This window comes from Pterocles gutturalis, unplaced genomic scaffold (genome assembly GCF_000699245.1).
Source record: "Pterocles gutturalis isolate BGI_N339 unplaced genomic scaffold, ASM69924v1 scaffold2255, whole genome shotgun sequence".
Lineage (NCBI taxonomy): Eukaryota > Metazoa > Chordata > Aves > Pterocliformes > Pteroclidae > Pterocles > Pterocles gutturalis.
Window position 1 is genome coordinate 50,044 of NW_010140415.1, and position 23,189 is coordinate 73,232.

Genomic DNA, 23,189 nt, shown 5'->3' on the forward strand with positions numbered 1-23,189 from the left:
TTCAAAATTGTTTTAAGGAAACTTCTCCTCTCCCCCACGGCAAGGAAGAGGAGTAATTTGCTGGTGTTGGAAGCACTGGGCACTGAGAAAGGGGTAAGTGAGCTGTGGTAGTGGGGAGTGGGGGAGCGACACCTTCCAGGCACAGGGCTGTGGAGGGGAGCACTGGGATTCCCATTGCCAGAGATGTTGGAGCCCAAGGTCACGCACATGAGGAAAGTCCTGCGGAGACATGGTGAGGGGTACGCGCACCGAAATGAGGCTCAAAAGGTGAGTTCATGGGTATGAATAAAGCGATGCAAAGGCAAAGTTGATATAAAGTTTTTGCATTACTGTTAGTGGTAAAAGTAGGAGCAGAGGGATTGATGCGTTCTTTGGTATATATTTATTATTATTTTACTCAAATGAAGGGAAAGGAAAATAAGAAGAGAGTGCAGAAGCAAGGAAACTAACCCATGTCAATTTACTGAGTTTACTTCTTTACCATGTAGGGACCAAAAAGGCAGACGGGAGCTGGGACTCAGCCCACGTGTGCCCTCCTCTCCCTCAGCTCTCCATGATCTTCACCCTGTGAAGTTTCCCACTTTGGGAATGCAGGGAGTGCAATGCCCCCTCAGGGGTGAGACCTTGTCATTCTGGGTAGGATCCACATTAGCCCAGAAAGAGTGAATTCCAGCTGCGATTCACCTGGGCAGGTGCCTGTCTGCGCTCGCCAAGGCTGGGGGTGCTGCTCCCTCCCTGTCCCAGAAAATGAGTGCAGGGAACCAGAGACAACATGCTGCCCTCTGCTAACTTACTCTCCACCCTGCTAAAATGCATGTGATTTCCTTTCTCTCCTTTGTAATAAACTGTGCCCACCATAGCGTATATTCTTTTAAATAACATTTTAAAATATTTTCCGGTAAATTAAAGTGATGACATGTTTGTAGGGTTCATTGTTAATTTCATTTCCTTTGGCTCAGCCAGCCAGATAAAATGCAGTGTTATTAATCTTTGTTTAAAAGAAGATCCTTTGCTGAACAGTAATAAATGATCTTGATAGATTTGTCAGGAAAATGAATGATAATCATTTCCAGATAGACACAAGCCTAGTATGGAAGATTAATAAGAAAATATGTATTGGCATCATTAATAACATCTGCTGCCAATGGACTTGTATATTGGTTACAGCTCTGAAAGCGATGCGTTCTTGTTAGGATATTGCAATTCATCACGGGCTGCGAGGAGCAAGGCTGTGCCGTGTTCCTGGGGTGATGACAAGCTGCTCCCTGGGACAGGCTCACGAGGAGCTCACCGCCGAGGCCGTGCTGCACCCGGCTGCATCCGACACTGGATGAGCCTGTCATCACCACAGCCCCATTCTGCTGGGCTCCGACTTCCCACATGCATTTCCCTGTGCTAAAAACTCTTTCGGACCCCATGAATTTGCTCATTCCTTGCTTTGGGGGCTGTGGCTGGCTGGATTCACAGATAATCCTTGTTCCCATGGGAGCTCTGCCCTTGCGGGTGGGCTCGGTGATACTGCTGGAGGAGCTGCTCCCGGCACAGAGCATCTTGGGCTGCAGCAGCTGGTGTTTCACGTACATTTTCGCTCAGGGTCTGCGCTCGTCCCACCTCATGTATCTCTAAAAAGGTTCCTCGCGAGCCTGCCACAGGCATTTAAGCACTTGTATGTCTTCCACTGGCACAGCTTTAGAAAGTACTCTCGCTTCACTGGATGCACAAGGTGGGAGGAGATAATGCTCTTCACAGGTGCTGCATGCAATTATCATGGGCCTTGGTTTTTATTTTATTTTGAGCATTTTATTCTGAGCTTATAATCACTCCACCGGCAGAGCCCCTGTTGGGGTTGCCCTGTTAAAAACCCCAGCGTGCGCCTGAGTGCAAAGAGCTGCACGCTCACAGCAGTGCTCTGCTGCAGCATCACACCCACAGCAGCAGCCAGCCAAGACCCATCCCATCCTGTCCCCCTCCTTGCCCCATCCTTGTCCCTGGCACACAGAGCTAAGGCTGATGGGGAGCTGCTGGGGTCCCATGTGCTGCAGGGAGGCAAGTGGGAGCTGGAGGGACTCTGTGTGTTCAAGTGCAGCCCATGGGGAGATGTAACATAAACTGGAAATGATCAAGGTGGGGAGAGAGGGGCTGGGAGATGCAGAGGGGAACATGGATGCACATGGATGTAGACAGAGGGAATGGGTATGGGAGAGGAGAAGGAAGGAGCAGAGGGACTGATATGAAAAATAACATGAAAAGGAAACTCCCCCCATTTAATTTTTTTCAGTTAAATATGGTATTTCCCTGGAAAAATACAGGGAAAGGTCAAGCTGTTTTGAGTCAACTTTTATTTATTTCAATAAAACATTTCAGACTCCCCCTCCCCAATGATTTTCTTTTCTTTTGTCTTACGTTACTGGTTCAAAATAGAGTAGTAAGTCAAATAAATGTGCCAATGAAATGTGTTTCTCCTGTGGGGCATAGTGCTGGCTGCATCTGGCAGTGTGGATGTTTCTGTTCCTTCTGTGGGCCAAGCTCAGGGACACAGTCCCATCTCTCAAAGCACGTTACTTGTTTAACAGCCATAGACATCATCATTTTAAAGGAAACATCATCCAGCATTTGTGGGGTGAGATGGGGAGGGGAGGTGGTCAGTATCGTACATCCAAAGATCGGAACTATTTGTGTCATTAAAAACAAAGCCTTAGTAAATGTCACTTCTGTTCTCTGCAAAACTGAATTTTCTTAGGGGAAAAGAATAATCTCAAATGTTTAAAAAACTGTCCCAGTATTCCTCATCCTCCTCCACGTTGCTTTCCCCATGGCTGTGTTTCCCCAGTGGATGTGTTGCCCAAAAAAGCCAGTAAAGCCATTGAGCTAAGTGCTGCTGAGGGGCTCTGTGGCTCAGGAGCACTCAGCACCTCGCTGCTCTAGGCGCGGAGGCAAGAGCCTCATATTTGTAAATGTGTTAAAATGTGTCCATTATTATTAGACATTTATCAGCTATTAACCACAGCTGGTAACTTGATTTCCTCTAAATGTTTTGAGGTACTCCCTGATCTGGGCACCACCTGCTCAGAATTGAACAGTGGCAAGGCAAGGCAAGCTCTGGTGCACATGCCTCTTCCCGCAAGGATGGACTGGTGACTGATGGGGCTGAGATCCCCCTTATTCAAATGAAATCTACTCTTTCCTCTTAGAAAAAACAAAGGCTTGTATTGACCTGCATGAGAGTGGCACAGACCCCATCCTGCACAGCCGATTCAATCTCCTCCATCAAAACTGAGGATGAGCTGGAGAACCATGATCTGGGCTCTCTGCACCATGTGAGGACTGAGCATCGTTTCTGCTCTCCTTGCTGGATTGTTACGCATTTTCTTCATCTACATGGTACTGTGCTTCACTGCATGCCCTCACCTCCCAGCGCAGCCTGTGCCAGGTGGCTTAGACGTGCCTTTTGGATGCTGGAGCGGAGGACCACATCCCCATGGGCATTTTTAGCCTTCTCCAGGTGAGCATCCTGATCACCAGACAAAAACATTAACAGTGGGTATTGCCATCTCTTCCTCTGCAGGGGGTTTAAAAGCTTATGGTCATGCCACATAATGTGATGGTACCAAGATGGGACAGAGGAGCCCAGACTTGCTCAGGAGAGCAAGATCCAGCCTTGGACCTGCCCTAAGGAGGGATATTTATTTTCTCTACCACAGCCAGGTCACTGTGGTCCCAGGGAGACCTCTGAGCATCAGAGCAGGATATATAACCACAATAACCCGAAGGCAGAATTGGCTTTGTTACTAAGGCACCTTTATTGCTGGTAATGCTGTTAAGGGGCAGGACTGGCCCGATGAGGGAACAGGGTCAGGATGTCACGCAGCACAGTGGGCAGGGTCAGGGGGCTTGGGGAGGGTGGGGAAGCCCCTATCCCCACCACCGATGCCAATGAGGCAGGGGTCCAACACAGGTCCGTGGGTGGCTGTGGGAGACAGAATTGTCACTGCTGAGTGAATCCAGTGGTCCCATACTAACCCTGTCTGAATTTTGGCCATGTAAAAAAACTGCAGGTAGTACTTAAGTCTCCTTCCCCACACCAGTATAAACCAGAATTCCTTCTCCTAAGAGCAGTGGTGCAAAGTCAGCCCTGAGCTGGTACACGAGGTAAGTGAGGACCCAGCCATGCCGCAGCTGGAGTTTCCAAAGCCTTTGCTCATTGCTGGGCTCAGCTCTGTACCTTTAAAATTGACCTCAGGTCTCGTGACCCACATGCTGTCCCACAGGTCCCCTGCATCCTGGATGTGACCAGTTTTGAGCCTTGGTCACACCTTATCTTATGGAGAAACTGAGCCCTGCCGTCATTTCCAGCAAGCAGTGCCTCCAGTGAAGGGCTGTGACAAGGACCATCGCAAGGGGCTCTGCCACCCAACACCTCCGGCTTAGACATGAAGATGAAGACCCCTGAGAGAAACAAAGCCACATGCTGCCTGACCCCCACCTCAGCCAAAATATGCCCACAGAAAGACATTAATAGTCAGCAGGATAATAGCGTTAACATTGCAAACAGTCTTCCACAGGGGCTTTTCCTTGATGCTGGTGAGTCTCCGCTCCAGGGCAGCTCTCTCCTCCCCAGACAGGGTGGGTTTGGGGCCAGTGGGCAGACCGCAGAACCACAAGTACAGCATTTTCCACCAGGGAGGCTTGACTGCTGCGAGAGATGGACCAAAAAATGGGTGTTATCATCTAGCTGGGGCTCTTCCCTCCCTCCTTCCACTTATTTGGAGGTGCATTGACCAATCTGGAGTGGGGCTTGAGATGCAGCTTGGGTGGGAAATGCAAGATGATCAGAGATGGGAAGGGAAAAGAGAAAGCTCTGCCTCAACCATGTACAGCACAGCCTGATTACAGTTGGTTGACTGCAACACCCATCATTCATTAGTTAGTTAACAGACTTCTTCCCCCTCCTCCCTGGCCCAGCTTCCATCCACTTTCACAAATTCCTGACAGCATGATGGGCCGTTTAGTGATCTCCTGGCTTATTTCTTACACGTGACATGCCAGGTGAAGTATGTGTTTTAATTGTCAGCCCTGTGCCATGTGTATTTCACTGGCTGTTCTTTCCAAATATAACCTTTTTTTGAAATGCAGAATGTCATAAGGCCTTGAAAAAGGTGTTACCTGAAAAAAACCTCATTAAACTGTCAACTGCTGTGTTTAGCATTTCCTTTCCCATCATTACTAATTACCAAAATACCAAGACATTTGTTTAGAAAAATTTGAGCTAGTTTAATAAATTAGGAATTGATAAGAAATAATAAATAATGCTGAATTGCTGAATTCAGCATAAACCCAAACTTACTTTATCGTGAAAAAAAAAAAAAAAAAAAAAAAAAAGATATTTCTTAGTTGTTCACTTCTGTTGAGCTTGGCTGTAATTGGTACCAGTGTCCTTTGGACTGACCAGCAAAAGGAAGGAGTGAAGAAATCTTATATATGTGCCTTTCTTCTGAGTTTTCCTGCTCTGTAACCTTGGACGGTTAAGCTCAAAACCAGAAAGGTACATTTTTAATGGATTTGCAGAATGAACCTCTGTCCACTCTGAAAAGAACTTGCCTATGTAGCATCTCCTGCTACTGTTCTGTCTCCTGAGAACTCTTTAAGTTCATTTGACTCTTTGCTTTCCTTCTTAATAAATACCCTTGGCAGGACACGCAGCTATTTAAGCAATTTGGGTCTGAGTTTTAACCATGGCTTATATCCTAAGGGAAGATGAGAGACACTGTTGGTAAAATGTAAATGAGAAAGCTGTAGGTCTGAGGCGCTAAAATAACACTGACCTGGGCAGAGCTGGACTGGGATAGTTTGCCGGGGTTAACAACTTGTTCCAGGGAGCAAGAGGAAAAACATTTTACTGAATGGTGGGTTTTCCTTGTTTTTTAGGAATGGCAGCTCTTCTGAGCCATTTGGAGGATTGCAACTTGAAGGTAAATGCTAGAAGATATGTTGGGAGGACCAATAACTGCAACAATTTTATGTGTCACGTCCTCGTAACTGGTAAACCTGCAAACACAAGTCCCAGCTCCAGTGAATGCAACAGATGGCCTCTCGTGAGCTTTAGAGGGACTTGCATGAGATCTTGGCTGTGCACTCACACACACATGAGCATGCTTGTTCACAGCCAGCCACCCTACCTGCCTCCTCCTTATTGCCTGGATCTGTGCTTTCGACCAAGTCACTCTCTCCATTGGCTGAACTGATCTGTGCTGCTTCACTCTTGTAATTTTTCAGGTCAATGGCAGGTGCTTTCCTGTGTCTTGTCCACCATGTCAGGCAAGCGAGCTGCAAAGAGGGACAGAGAACAAACAGGTTATTGCCTGGCACTCCCAAAATGGCACGCCAGTCGTCTCCCTCTCTGGGGGGCACAGTTCCAAGACGGTGCTGAGAGACCTGTTCTGGGATGATGGTTATTCCCCTGCTTTCTCTCACCTCCCTTCTGCACAGGTGCCCACACTATGAAAAAGAAGGCTGGTACCATCCAGTTAGAGCTGAAAGTTTGAGAAAAAACTCTGAATTAGTTTCTTTCCCTCTATTTTTTTAATTAACCTGTTCCATCCCTATCTCTACCAGGAGTAACCTTTTAGTAGACATTGAAGAAGCAGCTTCCTATTTGCCAGGCTCACTTGATTGACATGAAGTAATAATGATATGTGTCCAGAATGGCAGGCCTCCAACTGGGAAGGGGAACAAAGTCAATTAAAAAAAAAAAAGAAAAAAAAAGCAAGAAATTTATTTCTGGATACAGTCAATCACAGACAGCAATTGTACCTTCAGCAGAAAAAGTTCAGCTGGGTTTTGGCATGCAGATATACAGCCATGGGTACACTGATATTTGAGCAGCTCTTTCTCTGGGACATGGGGAAGGACTGAAGAATCTTCTATCTCATCTCAGTTGTGGTTTTGTAGGAAAAAACCCCAATGCGAACATTAAACCCCATAGTTAGGACAAGCTCGCATGAAAGCAGCAACCTGCACTTCCAAGTGAGCTTGTCTCAGGGCTCTTGGTGGGAAAAGCAGCAGCACTGTGTCTCTGCTCTGTGACTGCAGGTATGTGTTCAAGAAGCACAGCTGTGTGGACAGAGACATGACAGCAAATATCATGTCACAATTCGCAGGGAGGGTTATGCCATAGGGCAGACTAACAGGTGTAGTTACAAGTAGAAAAAAAAATCATCTCTGGGCACACATTGTAAGACTTGCCTGCCCAAATGCCTTTTCTCTTTTTTGTTGGTTTGGCTTTTTTTTCTCTGTTTTTCAATTCTAGTTTTCTCTATTGGGCCAATAGAAGATACTATGCCTCTCTGCAGTCTTTCAGTGAAAGAACCATAGAAAGCTGATCAGTCCTGGAAAGGCTGCTGTGGCTGCTATCCGCTCTGCTTTACAAAATCAGGAGGTTTGAAGCTCTCATCCTGGGGAAAGTCTGAAAGTCTTCTCCTCCCTAGGACACAAGGAGTGCACAGGAGGCATTAATCTTGCAAACCCCACACTGGTCCTTTGGCAAGCTTTGGGGTGGGATTAATCATCCCAGGGGCTCAGTCTTTGAATTTAAGCCAGGGCTGCTGCTTCTTTGGCTGACTGCGGCACACCAAGTGGCTTGGTGGCATTGGCACTCCCTAACTTCTGCGTGCTCTGGCCAAGCCAGGCAGCAAGGACCACGCTCATCAATCCCACTGGGACACAGCTGCCCAGGTCCATGGGCTGCCCTCCCATGCCAGCCTGTCGACTGCCCTGCAGAGGACCCGCCGGATGGAACTGGGGCAGGGAAGCTGCACTGGTGACAACAGGTCAGGCAAAGTCCCCCATTTGCCCGATGAGCGGCTGCCTCCCTGCTCTGCCCATATGGAAATGGATGTCTCACATGGGTCACTTACAAAGTAACGTGAGTTTAATTTTTGAATTTTACACACACACAAATCTAGTCAGGAGTTTCCAGCTGACACAAAATGTTGCATAATTTCCAGAAGATTTATAGCTTTATTTAAATCATTTTCAACCAAGATGAGCATTGGGCAGGGCTAATCTTTCTTGTCATGATGTGCTAAATTGCTTTGATTTGATGATCCTCATCTTTCTCAAGGATTCTTTTTTTTTTTTTAATCACTTAGGAAATGTCACTGGAACATAGCAAAGTCTCAGGTTACTAAAGGATTTGTAAAAACTTTTCTCTTTTCCATCCTCTTCCCATGTGTCACTGGATGACTGTCTTCACATGGCAGCAAATTCTGCAAGGGCTGCAGTTTACCTGGAGCTCAGACTCCGACAGACACAAGCGATTCCCAGTTGAAAGCAGCACAGACACAAAGGTAACCTCACCACATGTCATCCCACTGACCCACCCAAGGAGATGCTGCTTTGACCATGGCCAATAAAGCAAACCACCACTCTAGAGGGCTCCTTGGTGAAGCCTCACACCGACACTCCAGCTTCAAGATCCCCTGCGGTGGGTTTTGGCTGGCTGAATTCCTTGGGGTCCCCCATTTTCTTCTTTGCCAGCACCAGCAGGACACATGCTGGGGCAGACCAGCAGCACTGTGTCGCCATGGAGGCCACCGTGGGCTGGCTACACTTCCCTGGCACAGGCTTACAAAGGGATACAGGTGGGGGAGGCAGATGATGGCACATTTTGTGTGCCTGGAGAAAGCAAGCAAATACATAGATTAGAACTGCTGACAGGGGAGCTGCACTAGCGGAACTGACTTGGACCCTGGAAATGCTGCCTGAGGCCACCATGACCAAGGGCAGAGGAGTGGGGAGTCCTGGGGAGCTGTGTGGCTCTGCTCCCCGCTGCAGAGCCATGCATGGGCACTGCTTGGGAAGCTCTGTGTCCCTCCACGGTTTGCTCCTCTGTGAGTGCCTGGTTCCCACAGGAGCTGAGAACACTTTGCCATCAGTGGCACTGAATGATGCTGTGGGAGCCTCAGTTGCAGCACCGCAGGAGTGCACAGCGTGGGTTCAGGTCAGTCACAGCAGGCTTGGTGCTCCTTCTCAGCCATGCACCTACAAGGAGCCACTGAAGCCAGACCTTAGGGCACAGGGAAAACATCTGACTCCAAGCACATCAAGTGGAATTGACAATCCATCAGCCTGTCTGGGTGAGCCCTGACCCCTGCAGAGGGGACCTGCTTGAGTAGCACTTGTGCTTTGTGGGATCTCCTTTTTCACCCTCACATTCTCCTTGGGCAAGGGAGTTTGCAAGCACTCAGCAAAGTTTTTATTTTGTTGTTTGTAAACTAGAATAAATCCTTCTGTTCCAAAATGCCATCTGGCACCTGACAGTTGTGTTTCAGCTTCAGAGTCTCAAATTTAATTGTAAGCTCTTTTGCAGGGTTTTCAAGGACGGCGTGACACAATATGGACTACCTACAATGAAGACATATGAACTCTGGAGCGTACCAAACAAATTCCTTGCATACTTGTTTTCCAGCACAGCATCAATCACCACAGGGATGGGAGACTTTCCAAAACAGCAGGAGAAAATGCTACAGCTTGCAGTTCTTGGATTGTAATTCATTTAAAGCCAGACACATTAGCTGTACCCCTGTAATATCAGATACAAATCTCTTTTCTCCTTTTGCCCATTTACTATCTGAAAAGAATTGAGATTCAATATTTAAAGTTGTCCAGTGTAGATCCTCAGCTGGTGTAAAGCAGCCTAACTGTGCTCAACAGCTGTTCCTGGCCTTTGAAGGCAATGGAGCTATGCTGATTTACATCTGCTGAAGTATGATCTATCACTGTATTTCCTTGGCTTTTACTTTGGTGGCTTGTTTTTCTCTTCCTTTTGCTTGACAAAACAAATGGCGTAATCCCTAGCTCTTATAGGGTGTCTTTCATCATTACGTCTCAAAGTGCTGCACAGATAAGGGCTAGCAGAACTAGCCCCATGCGAATTTTATGGGGGAAATACCTGAGGCTCATAAAGTGAATTGACCAACACATGGGACTGTGAAACACCAGAGCTTCAGACATCCTCAGCCAGGACACCTGCTACCAGCCTCCGCCTCTCAGCCACTACCCTGGGGACATACAGGCTCTTCACCGCAGGTTTGCCCATTTGCATGCCAAAACCCAGCAACCTAAGGTCACTAATGGCCAAACACAAAGTTCAGGCGGTAAGTTTCACCCAGAGGGTTAGAGCCTGACACGTGCATCCTGATTTCTACCTCCTGCCCTTCCTTCCCAAAACCCTTCTGTCCTTGAGACATCTCAGCACAGCCACGGACTAACTTGAGATGAGGAGACAAGCCCTGCTTGCAGGACACCATGAGAAACCATGTCACCAGGAGTGATGGTCCAAACCTACACACGCACTCATGTCTAGGGCAAAAGTTGGGGTGAGTCTGAGGGTAAGTCTGACTGAAGGAAAATGGAGAATGTTGGTTTGAATGCTGCCTACTCAGATTCATGACAGATAGGCAGCAACACAACAATGCTGGCACCTACCTTAGCTTAAAAACCACACCTTCACCTTGACTGTTCTTTGAGGGACAAGGTCAGACTTTCCTGTTGAAATTAGGGATAAATGGTAGAAACTGAACAGAAATCAGACTTAAGCCAAATAGAGGCAGAGTCTCCCATTCCTACCAAGCTATGGGAAGAGGGAATTAGCTACCCCTTACTGGCAAAAATTCCCTGTCAGGCCATCTCATTTTCCTTGTGGTGAGAAGACACTGAGGGCAGGGGGGCACATGGGACATGCATGGTCATCCCCATCGTCAGATGATTGATCTGGGTCTCTGTGCACAGCCTCTCACTGCCACAGGCAATATCATTATTTCTTGTTAATTTTCTTCAACAGAATCTCTTATACAGCGGTCAAGCACTGAGCTCAGCACTATGTGAGGTCCATAGCCTACCAAAAGACTATCCTGAACATCCCTCTTTATAAAACTTCCTCAAAAAAGCCCAGCCCTGATGCTATTATAGTAGGTCTTTATCTTGAACTCCCCCTGCCTTAAAATGTGCTTTAAATGTTTTTATACTTCTGAGGTCAGACTAAAAAGCCTGCAGATGCTGTGGCTATTTTCTTCATTTCCCGAACTGTTGGTATGATGTTCACTGCTTGCCAGTGCTATGTTAATGCATCTTATCTTGCTATTGCTGTGGGCAGGGAGTGCTACACATCTTTAGTTATCACAGGTCAGATGATGAGTGGGAACTCATTAAACCACAGTAATTAATTGCTGGCAACCATCTGGCCACCCCTGAGCAGCAGTGAACAACGTAAGCAGCAGAACTAATGGTGCCTCCTTGCCAGTATTTCTCTCTCCCATGTGGATCCTCTGATAGCTAATAAAAGCTGAGGCTTTTATCTCAAAGCAGACACAAAAAGTCTCTCTTTCTCTCTCTCCCCGCCTCTCCTCTATCTGAGAACCTCCTTTCATGTAATCTTTAGGAGATGGGTAACTTTGACAGCACTAACATTCAATCAAACATTGATGGAACTGGTTAATGGTTTACAAGTTATGAGGAAGCAACAGACAGAAAACGCTATGATGGCACCCTCAGTTCCTCACGCAGTCAGACAGCAAAAAAAAATAGGTTTTTAAATCTATCCAGTAACCTTTGTTTGGAGGTAGATGGCAGGTTTTTTATATTGATAGCTGCTTTAGAACTTGGGGCTGGGAAGAGTTGCTTTAAGGTTTTATTATATAAAGCCTCCCAACTCTGCACCATTTTAATGTGCTAAGTAAAAGAAAGTTGTGCCTGACTCAAAGTTATTAAATGTAATTGAGATCACATTGGGAAAAAATGTTATTTTCCTAAATGCCCATGTTGCAAAAGATATTAATCTTGTTTGCCTGCAAGATTGATGCTGGCTCTGCTGAAACAGGGTAGATGCTACAATTAGATACATTTAATTCCTCCTCAGCAGTGCTCTCTAATAAGATTTTGTCTCCTTCCCCTTCTTCTTCTCTTTCTATTTCAGTTATGATGGGCTGTGGTGTCTGCCCAGCTCTAGGCACAGCATGGAAACTCACAATTTGAAGCACTTGGTGCCTCAGGAAGCATTAACACCATGCAACCTAAGGAACAGAAAGCTGGGGAGCAAGGGCTTCTTTTAGCACATGCATTACACACCACTTCTTAATCATGGGTGCAAAAGTAAAGGACAGATCTCAGAGATTTTTTGAAACCAAACAGAGGCTCTGAGGAAAGGATGCTACTGGAAGTCACTTACCTTTTCTTCGGGGATTGGTGGAGTGCAGAGACTAATAAGGACAATGACAATTGCAGTGAGGACACAGAGGATGAGGGCGAAGTAGAGGTAGTGCAAGTCCTTTAGCACAGCTGGTCTTCTGTCCTCCTCACCACAAGATGGTGTGCTATAAATAAACTCGATGATCATCCGAACAAGACCAACAGCTAGCCCTACCATGAGGCCCCAGAAAGCACCCTGAGAAAAAGCAAGCAAAAAGAAAAGGTCACTGCACGTTACCTTTGGTTAAAGTTTTCTCTTTTCTTTTCCTTTCTTTTCTGCTCTCTCTTAGAACAAAACCTTTCATGCCTGATGGAAACCCACACTGACATGCACCAAAGGAGGATGTTTTCAGTTAAAAATCCTTATTTTCTCTTCATGTCCTTCAACATGGAACAGATAGAGCACAGACAATGCAAGATTCTCCTCCTAGCAACATGCCTCCAACTAGACTTTGACACATTATCCTTAAAGTGAGGAACAACTTTGCCTTTTGTGCTTTCAAATGAGACTGACAAGAAGTACCACTTGCAGTGGCTTCTTGGAAGCAAACACACATACACTAGAGTCTGGGCTAAGATCCACTAATGCATGCCAGGGAAAGGTTGTCTAATTGTCACACTGTAGCCGGACTGGCTTTGAGTTTAAAGAGTCTCAAAGACTAGGTAGTGATGGAGAGTTATTTATTTATTTTATCAGATTCAATATGTACATCAACTGGTTGTTGACGCTCCACTTACAGGCTCATTAATCCTCTTGCAGAAGATTGCCAAGATGAAGAGAGCTGTGATCGGTGGGGCTAGATAGCTGGTTATGGACTGAATGTAGTCAAAAAGCTTGCCGCTGTTGGCTGATTGAATGATGGGGATCCAGAGAATACTGATGACTACAAGGATGAGGACAAAGACTCTGAAAGATGAGGGCAAAACTGTATTAGCTGTGCAGGTGGTCCAGCCTATCTGAAAATGAAGTTTTGCAGCAAAACACACTTCCAACTAGTCTCAGAATTTCCTAGGAAAAAATCTACAGACCACTCTCAAGAACCTTTTCCTGTGTACACAGGAGAAGAAAAAATTGTTCTCTTCTAGAAAGTCAATTCAACCAATTCCCTGACCTAACTTCACAGATTTCAGAGTGAGCCAAACTAGCCAACATGCATGAGAGATCTGTAAGGGCATGGTGGCTCCCACCGTGAGTTGGATCAGTGCAAGCCCCTCAACCTGGTGTGTCCTAGAGAGTAACATGTTCTTCGAAGGATTAGCTCTTGGAAGTGACAGAGGGAGCTGGTAGCTTGCAGAAGCAACTTTCTGCCACCTTTCTGAGGAGATAACTTGCTCAGCCTCTTGCCTTTGCCAAATTCCATTTCATTTGCTACTTATTAAAATTGCTTCTGGGGTCTTAGGTGCATACCGTAACCATCCTCCATCTTTGCGCTGTATGCTATAGAGGTTTCTCCATATTGCTGAGCAAGAGGCACTTTACCTCTCACTGCTCTGCAGTGGTGGAGTATGAGATAGCCTGTAGCCTTCACCCACACCACAACAAAAATTAAAAACTTAATGCTCATGACTGGAGAGGGAAAACACCATAAACAGCCAGAATGCAGCTTAAATTCTGCTGTCGGGAGGAGAGCTTTATGTGCCCCTGATATAATGCAGTACCAAAGCTCACTCGCAAAGGGCACTGTAACTTATCAGAGAGATAGAGAGCTGGGAGGTTCAGCTCTCTGCACTTTTCCCTGAAAAAGAAAAAAAAAAAAAAAAAAGAGTAATTACAACGAATCACTCTTGTTTGATGCAAAAATAACATGTTCTTAAAGACGTCTGGCAACAGTGACTCCAGAGAACCTTTGGCTTTTCTGAAAGTTACATTTAAGGCAGTATTTATGTTAAGTTTAGCTAAGAGAGAGGCAGTGATCTACCTAGCTCAGTGGTACACTCACTCTTTCTCTTTGACCAGGTCTCTTTGAGATGAATGGAAAATGTAATGCTCTTTCCCAGGCTGCATTCCTGTTCTGCATGTTAGGCACCAGACTTTTCTCAGTGAGTCCAGGCTGAAGGATGTAAATGTTGCACTCAAAGCAGATGATGAGAGCAACAAGACATAAAGAAATGTAAGGACCTGCCCACAATCATCAGCTCCTGCTCCGAAGCCTTTCTGCGGATCCGCTGCCAGATGTCTATAACGAAGAGAGTGCTGCTGCTGTTGAAAATGGAGGTGAGGGAACTCATCAAGGCTGCCATCATCACAGCAATCATCAAACCTCGGAGCCCTGGGGGAGCAAAAAAGGGAAGGAAAATCAGGACTAGACTTTTGGCCTCTCAACACTGTTTTTTTCACCCCAATGTCTAGTAACTGCTGTAAGAGTTCCTCTGCCTTAGGATAGATAAGGGCAGTCTGATGCCCCTGTGCAGAGCATGGCACAAGCCCACCTCTACACATTAAAGGTTTCTCACCATCGGGCATGAGTTCTATCACGAGTTTGGGGTAGGCAATGTTGGAACAACCCACTGCAGCTCCACAGACCCTTTTACAGATGTCCGGGTCCACACAGCCCACTTCATCTGTAGGAGACAGGAAAATGACATGAAGTCAGTGTAAAGCCTGTTGAGCTATAGGTTGTTTAATTCAAGGGAATAAATCTTGATGCCTTGTGCGGTTTCGTATAAATTTGGAGGTGCAGCTGGAATACAGATAGAGTGAGTGAACATTCTGAAACTGAAGAACATTTTATACCATAAAATAAAGGTGAAACTTCAAGATGACATGGTGCAATTCTGTTCAGGGTACAGATATAACTTTCCTGGCTGTTGCATAATTGTAAACCTTGCTGATTTGTCATTTGTGGGAACTGGACTGTTTCCATGAACCTGTCAGCTGGGTTACCAAGGGTGTTGCAGGCTGAGTTACTCCTGTCTGATGAAATCTGTGAGAGAGGCACTTGAGACACACTTTCCTTCAGGAGTGGTCCTCCTAACAGGGGTATTCTTCCTGGGAACTGGCATGCTCTGGAGAAACCAGCAATGAGAGCTCCTTGGGAGACAACGGGAGGGGAACTCTTGCTCTTCCTCAGAGAAGGGCTGTTTTGCATAATCCACCAGAAGCTGCATGAATATGTGTGGCAGGTTGCTAAGACTCTCACCAAATAGTGGAAATAACCTATAGAACCTGAAAGACAGCTTCAGTGCCCCATGTATTTAATCTTCCTGACTTTCTCCTGAGAGACAGATGCATACAGTGTCCACAGTATGGAGCTATATGACCCCATTGGCAAAATGTGCCCCATATGGACAATCCCAGTGACTTCTGCCACTGTGGGAGCACTGGAGGTGGAGGAAGGCCATGGGAACACCATTGCACAACAGGAATCTATATGAGCATGCCTGCAGGACAGCAGTTTCTGAGGTGTAAAAGTGCTGGTGGACCTGCATGGGATTGGTGGTCACGGCAGGTATAAAGCCCTGTGGCAAGGAACATGGGAAGGCTCACCTGGGTAAAGAGCTCTGCTGATCATTCCTGGCATGACAATGAAAAACATAGGGAAGATTTTCAGATATCCTCCCAGCACTGATCCACCTTTGGCATGGGAGAGGTTCTTGGCAGAGAGGGACCTCTGGACTATCACCTGCAAGAAGTGCAGAAAGGGAGCAGAGCATGAAAGAGAAGCACTACAGAGAGAGCAGGATCCATCCTCTCTCTGCCTCTCCTTCTCATGGATGACTTTCATCCGTCAGGATCCCAGTGTGTTTTGCATGCCAATGGCAACTTTCCCATCTCAGTTGACTGCAGCCTGCTGCCACTGCTCAGAGCTCGGTCCACAGGCTATCGGAGAGGGCAGCGTGGAAATTTCCTTTACAAGAATAATTTTGCCCTTGACTGAAATGAAGCTACCTTGAGGACTGGAGACAGCAGCTGTACATCACCAAGAGAAAAGGGATGAAGCAGACTGTGGGTGTTTTGTTAAAAGTTCAGTGGTGGGTTTTCATCATTATCCCATCTTAAAGCACAAAAGCACTGTGTCTTGAGAAACAAATAGAGTTTTCCTTGTTTCTAGCTTGGAAAGGAATAAGAAATGTGAGACCTCTGGGAATATGAGTGCCTTGTCTGGAGGTCTGCACAAGGTCACTGCAGAAGCCAGATCCAGATCCTTGTTTTCATATCCTTGTCACACTAAGTGCATGAAAAGCCTTGGTACTCACCAGCCCAAAGTGAGATAAACACAGAAGAAAATAACCTGCTCTCTCTGCGCTAAGAAGTGTACAAAATTAGCAGCTTGCTGAGGAGGTGAAAGGAGTGAGATGTTCTGGTCTAGACCAGTGCAAAGGTAGTAACTCCTGCACAGTGAGACACAGCCATGTTTCAGCTCACAGATCCACAAACTGAGGAGTGGACTGGAGACATTAGTGTGGTGGTTTGCCTGGAGAGGGAAAGACTTTCTTTACCTGGTCAGTGCACCAGCACCACAGAGCCAGCACAGAGAGGCCAAATATAAGTCCAGGCCAAGGAATGTCTCCTGTGACTGGATCCCTGAACAAATGAAAGGCATCCGCCCGTGGGAGGTGACAGGTCGTGTTTGGAACTATGATCTTCGGTACTGCTGTGCTGTATTTCTCCTGAAGTCCTTCATACCAGCCAACTTTTTCAAATCCTGAAAAGAAAACGTGAGTGACTTAAGGTCCGGTGCCCCTTGCAAAGTCATTTCCTTATCTAAGTCTCATGATTACTTTTCTCCTATCTTCCTCTCTTCTTTCTTTTCATTCCACTCTTGCTTTTGACAGTCAAGGTTTCTACAGAGGTGAGTTGGATTTTGCCTGGAGTCCATGTGTTTTTAACAGTGCATCCTGGAAGAGGATCAACGCAGAAAAATCTCCACGATCCTAATCCTCACAATGTCCTCAACCTTTGGTCATACACCCTCCAAGAGCTGAAGCAGGAAGGTGTGACATTAAACAAGACATATCTATATTTGTTTGCCAAGAAGGCTTAAAGCAGACTAATGATGGTCAATTCCTTGTTGCTTCTTTTTTTTTTCTTTTTAATAATGCTCAGTTACGCCCAGCTGAATCCACAGTAACTCCCAAAGTCAACAGGGAAATTCAGCAGAATTATTCTTAATTTACAGAAGTGAGAGCTGAATTTGGCTCTGGGAATGCAGTGTTGCAGGTTCTTTGGCAACTCCAGGTAAACCCAAACTGGTGAGGTGGTTATCCAGAACCTCGCTTCCCATACAGTTGATGCAAAAGATGAAGCAAGTCAGATGACTTGGCAAATGACAGTTGTGCTGGCACCACTTCTGTGAGTGGTTAAAACCCATTTCTGCACCATACAGGAAAGGGCGAGGTACCCTGTTGGGACTATTAAACTAGTGTATGATGCTACTGCAGGTTCCCCTTACCTATGAACATAAGGACCAAAGCTCCCAGCACCATGATCAGGGTCTGCAGGGCATCTGTGTATATCACGGCTGTTAAACCACCTGTCAGGAGAACCAGAAACAGCCAGAGTGCATCATCATGTACAATGAAACAGGTGCCTCACCTGGAAAAAAGTCTTCCTTGGCCCCAGCCCTGTGATTTCAGGACAGACCCACTGGGAAAAGCTGGCACTGAGCTGGTCCCCAAGAGTCTACAGCTGTCACAATGGCCTGAAGGGCTTGGCCACCTTCATGAGAGGACTTGGAGACAGTTCAGCATCTTAATATCTAAAGATGTTAATGTTGTGAAAAGAGAAAAAAAGAGGAAATAGGGGCAGTGGTAGCTATCTTCATGGAGGGAGCTGGGAGCCTTCTGTGGTGTCAGAAAATTCTCTAGGAAACAGTGATGTTCCCCCCATACCGGTTTCCCTTGGGCCAGGAGGGGAGAGGGGAACAGCCAGAGGTCTCCAACAGCTCGGTACTACCAGCAGCTGGGGAAATCTCTCCCTCAGACGAGCACCTGAATATTTTCCCCTATGTAGAAAAGGGGAAACTTATATCCTAGGCTCCAGTTTATAAAGTTTATTTTAAAATCAGCTATTTACCAGCTATGGTGTAGACAGCAGTCACTGCTAGCAAGACCACAGTGGACAAGTAGAGGTTCCAGCCCAAAGAGATTTGGATGAACAATGCTCCAGAAAAAATGTCTGTCTGGAATAAAAAAAAAAAAAAAAAACAAAAAAAACAAAAAAACAACAACAAACAAGGGCAGTCTGGCGTTAGTAGTGCTTCATGCAAGTGAAATCTAATAAAGCAGCTTGCAGCCCTCTGCGGCTGAGAGCATTGACAAGGGAGGACACCACAGAGGTGAAGTGGAAGGGGAGGAGAGCGCACGGGGCTGTTGGCTATGAACTGTCTTGTTCTCAGTGTGAGGAAAACTTTCCTGCAAGTCAGAGCTCTCAGCACCTGGGAGCTGGGGCAGCAGGAGGGTAAAAATCAAGGTCCTATGCCAAGGGACTAAAGAATCACCAAGATAAAGACTATTTTGCAGGCAGCCTTCATGGCATGTAACCCTCACTGGCACAGACTGGTGTCAGTGGAAACTGTCAGTCTTTTTGCTGGCTGTGAAGACATTGATGGGGAGCAGGAGCCCATGTATCCACAGGCAGACACAGGAGGGAAAGGGGGACAAACAGCAGAGACCAGGTTCTTCCCAAGACCACATCTTGGTGGCCTACTGGCCAGGAGTCACTTGCTTGAAAGACACCTAAAGAATCACCGATGTCTTGTGCCATGATTTATTTATCTGAAAAGTTCAACAGCTTGCTTTTGTATTCATGCAGTTCAGCATGACTCCAGAAAAACAGGTTATACCTGCTGAGGACATCACTAAAAATACAGAAACCCCCATCGGCTTTGTTTTGTTTGGATCTGCAAGCAGAGGGTGAAATCAGAAACTGGGTGAAACGTGGAATTATACAGATAACATCATTCAGATGCAGAAGGTGATATGGGAGATGTGTACATTGGGAAATCGATCTGAAGGACACCTGCAAATCTGGCATGGGGTGAGATACAGGTAAAGACATTTGCAAAGGGAGACAGAAGGGATGCAGCAAGATTTCTGTTTGCTATGCCTGAAATAAGCACCTTAAAGGCAAGCACCCAGTGCAGCTCCTGATCTCTCCAACCCTGAGACAGGACAACCACTGTCAGGACACCACAGGAGCCACTGTGTCTTCTGGTTTTTGACTTCCCAGCAGGAAATGCAAACACCTCTGTAGCCATGCAGGATCAGTCCTTTGACAACACTGTTTACTGAGATCTCTGCTTTTCTTTGCAAGCAAGGAAGACTCTGCAATGCCCTAGTTGCTAACCTATGTTTGGGCAAAAAGCACAAGCTGAAAAATCCTACTTGTAACCAACTGCCTGCTGTCCAGCCAGCCGCTAAATCAGCTCTCTACAAACAATAGCACTGCTTAATAGAAAGCACCTGTCATGCCCATAAACTCCACCAGCCACATCCATCAGCCACGCGTGAATTAGTGCATGGAGAAGAAACCACTGAGATGAAACAGCAATGACTGAGGCCAGGGTCCTGCTCTGAAAGGCATTGATGAATACTGTTCTGCTGAAGGTCATTTTGAAAGGCTGGTCAGTTTTTATGACATAGACTGACTGTGTAGCTGTGCACATTGTGGTTCTGTTGCAGGGGAGATCTTCCATCTATCCATCATGTGCCCATTTCTGCTCCAAATGGTTCTTTTCAAGACCCTGGTCAATGCTTCAATCCCACAGAGCAAAGCTCCTGGAGACAGTGGTGGCAGCACAGGTGACATGACCAAGAGCTGCCCATCAGAGGAGGGAATCTATCCCATACTCCCAGCCTGGAACACCTCTTAACGCACCTCCTAGAACCTGAGACATAATCAGCCTGGGAGAAGGACCCTGAAGCCAGCTGCAAAACACACATGGGTGCCTTATCTCTGGTGTCTTCCAAGGCAACTTGATATCTTAACCCTTCAGTAGGGTGTAGTGAAAACTGACTAGTACTGGCCATAGGACAATCAGCTGGAGACAAATGACCAACACTTTCAGTTCCTGTAACGGACTCTGAAGTACAGTCCTCTCTCTCCAAGGGCACAGGTAGTTCTCAGCCAATCTCTGAGTGTAAGTTCTGCTTCTTTAATTAATGGCATTTAAATAAAGGGAAATACATAGTAGCTTACATTGCTTTTCAGCTACCAGCATGGTACAATGCTACAAGGAATCCAGGAAAGATGATGAGTTCTGTCTTAAGCCAGAACCTACCTCTCTTTCACCATACCCTTTTTATGCAATGCAAATGACAGAAAGAGAGAGGAATAACATATGTAGTGCTGAAAACTCAGCTACAAGAACAACAGCAGATTTATGATAATTTAATTTCACATCTCCAAGATGCAGCCAGCCAGATCCTCAGACGGGGTAATGCTGCAGTTCCCCTGTCTATATTGCCTAACATTTGATCTGGTAGAAGAGGAAAAGCAGGCAGACAGCTTATGGTACTTACACTGTTTAGTAATTAGCTGCCATACCCTTGTAAAATTCCACTGTACACCGCTGTTCAATGAGGGCTCTCCCTCTTAGGGCAGTTCTCCATGATCAATACAGAGGCAAGTATTTACTTGCTCAAAGCTGCACACTAACAAACTGCTGCTGTTTCTCATAGCTGAGCTGGTCCTTTCAAGGACATCTGAGCTATCTCTGAGCAGCCCTGTGTTGTACCAGGATGACCTACCCCTGCCCTAGACACAAGGGTTGTGTTCAGTTGGATACATACGGATATCTTGGTGAATATATAGAGAATGAGGGACAGTACGGACATGTAGATTTGTATCCTCTGCCCTCCAAATCTCTTCTGCAGGTACTCAGGCATGGTGACCACTCCTGCTGCGATGTAAACAGGCACAAAGATCCAGCCAAGAGCCAGAAGTGCCCAGGTAGCCTGTTAAGGAGACAGAGAAAATAAAGGTGCATGATTTAACACACGGGAACATCCTTCCCCTCTGCTTTTTCAGTGGACATCTTGAGAAAGCAGAAGGGTACGGTGCTATGCAATATATTTGGGAAGCAGTCTGACTTTTTCTCCCTGCTCAGAAGCTGATATGACAAAGTGAGGAATTATTACAATATAACTAGAAGCTTTTGAAGTTATCCTCCTAAACCCTGTGTCTCTGTTATGGGTAGCACACCCTGTTCCATCTTCTGGTCTTTTGGGCAAGATGGTGAATTCTGTTGCTCTGAATCGCTGAAAGATGGTGTTGTATTTGGTGACTTTTGAAACCACTGGTTCTGTGGCAGTGAAGAGTTAAGTGATTCACAGAAGGATGGGAGCATCTGTTTGTTGCTTGATTAGCAAGTGATGAGGCTGAGGCAGCAGACTGTCCCTGTGGAGCATAAAAATAAACAACAGCAAGACTCTGCTGGGATGTTCTTGCAGGCTGACGCAGATGTGCTTCTGTTGCTGGTAGATAAAGGGACAGTTCAGTTGCTCTGCCACAGGTGAAGAGTCTTTTGGAAGGTGCAAAGGCATCTCCCATCGTGTATTTCTTCTCTGAAACCCAGAAAAAGCCCAAACAGGAGATCTTGAACATAAATAAAAGTCATTGGATTACCAAACCTCAACTCCTTGCTGTCTCAGGCCATTACCTTTCATCCAAGTATATTACATGTGCAGATTTTACTTTGATCAGTTATTTAAGTTATCAGAAATGAAACTGATCCCTGTGAGTAGAGATTGGGAATGATCGAGAACAGCCATGGCTCCTGCAGCAGCAGAGACTGGGTCAGGTAAAAGATGCTCCTATGATCCCTGCAGCTGAGTGATGTCCCCTGACAAAGGGAGAAATAACGGCATATCTAAGGTCTCTCTCCAATCTGAAAGAAACAAGTCTAAACTCACGAAGTTAGATTTGCCCTGACACACAGTCTTGTCTCCATGGGCTTCTAAAACTGACTTGAATAGATTTACTTAAAGCACACCGCAATTGGTATGTCCTACGTGCATCAGGCTGAACACGGGCTCTGGTTTCTTCACAAAGGACTTAAAGGTGATCTTAATGGTTTAGAAAAAAAAAAAACAGTGCGGTGAATAGGTATCCCAGGAAAGAGCTTTTGCTGGGCCCTGCCTGTGCTTGGCGAGCATCAGGCACTATTAGCAGTCTCTGCTGATATAGACAAGAGATTTCAAGTTAGGTGAGTGATGTTTATTGTGAGGCTGGCACTAATCTCACTCCTCATCACTGCAGCTGAGAAATTTCATTAGCATCATACACAAAGGGCCTGGTTTTCATGCTCTGTGTGGTGTCAGTGGCAATTTTCCAGGCCACTTCAGCAGGGCAGAATGAGACTTGCCTTCACACCCAGATGTTCACCCCAGAGACATCACATTTTGGCAGCTGACAGGTGAATGCAGAGTGGCCAATTCTCATGGCTTTACACTGAATTTAGGAGCACATGCTGCTTTTTTTTTCAAACTCCCTATACCCAGAATCCTATTATTATCCAAGTACCTTTTCAGCATTCATTATCTTTTATTTTAATCTTGATGAGTGCAGACTAAAACTTAAAAATATGGCCATGTGCTTCTGGGAAGGTCAAAGAGCTAATAATTTTAGTGGATTCCACTTAAACTAAAATAAAGATCTCATGTTTTTAAGGCTGTCTGAATGTCTGGAGGCTTCTCTCCTGAGGCTCGAGAACTTGTAGTTGCTGATGCTGTTAGTATGTGATCTTGGAGACAAACCCCCAGTCTCTTTGTAAACAGTGACATTTTAGTTGAGAACATAACTGGCTCTTACGTTCCATTCAAAGCCCCCAACAGCAAGGCCCCCAGCTGCTCCAGTGCCTGCCAGGCCGATGAATAAGCCACTGCCCACATTGCTTGACATCAGGGATGCTCCAATCTGAAACACATGGCACAGGCACAAAACACAGAAAGTCACCTTGAGGAACTTCTGTATCAGCCCAAGCATTTTCCCCAGGCACTCTTTC

At 46.1% G+C, this 23,189-nt stretch overlaps 1 protein-coding gene across 1 annotated transcript in view; it reads right to left on the minus strand.

The window, feature by feature from the left end:
* Positions 1-4,484: 4,484 nt before the first annotated feature.
* The window catches only part of SLC5A9 (solute carrier family 5 (sodium/sugar cotransporter), member 9), a 22,710-nt gene continuing 4,005 nt past the window's right edge, over positions 4,485-23,189 (minus strand). Inside the window, exons 3-14 of the mRNA XM_010083631.1 lie at positions 22,997-23,101; positions 20,977-21,141; positions 18,260-18,365; positions 17,637-17,717; positions 16,684-16,889; positions 15,731-15,866; positions 14,698-14,805; positions 14,363-14,513; positions 12,982-13,150; positions 12,224-12,439; positions 6,177-6,324; positions 4,485-4,693 (exon numbers count right to left, since the gene is read on the minus strand). Coding sequence (XP_010081933.1) covers positions 4,485-4,693; positions 6,177-6,324; positions 12,224-12,439; positions 12,982-13,150; positions 14,363-14,513; positions 14,698-14,805; positions 15,731-15,866; positions 16,684-16,889; positions 17,637-17,717; positions 18,260-18,365; positions 20,977-21,141; positions 22,997-23,101 — 1,800 coding nt within the window. The remainder of the gene's footprint in view (positions 4,694-6,176; positions 6,325-12,223; positions 12,440-12,981; positions 13,151-14,362; positions 14,514-14,697; positions 14,806-15,730; positions 15,867-16,683; positions 16,890-17,636; positions 17,718-18,259; positions 18,366-20,976; positions 21,142-22,996; positions 23,102-23,189) is intronic.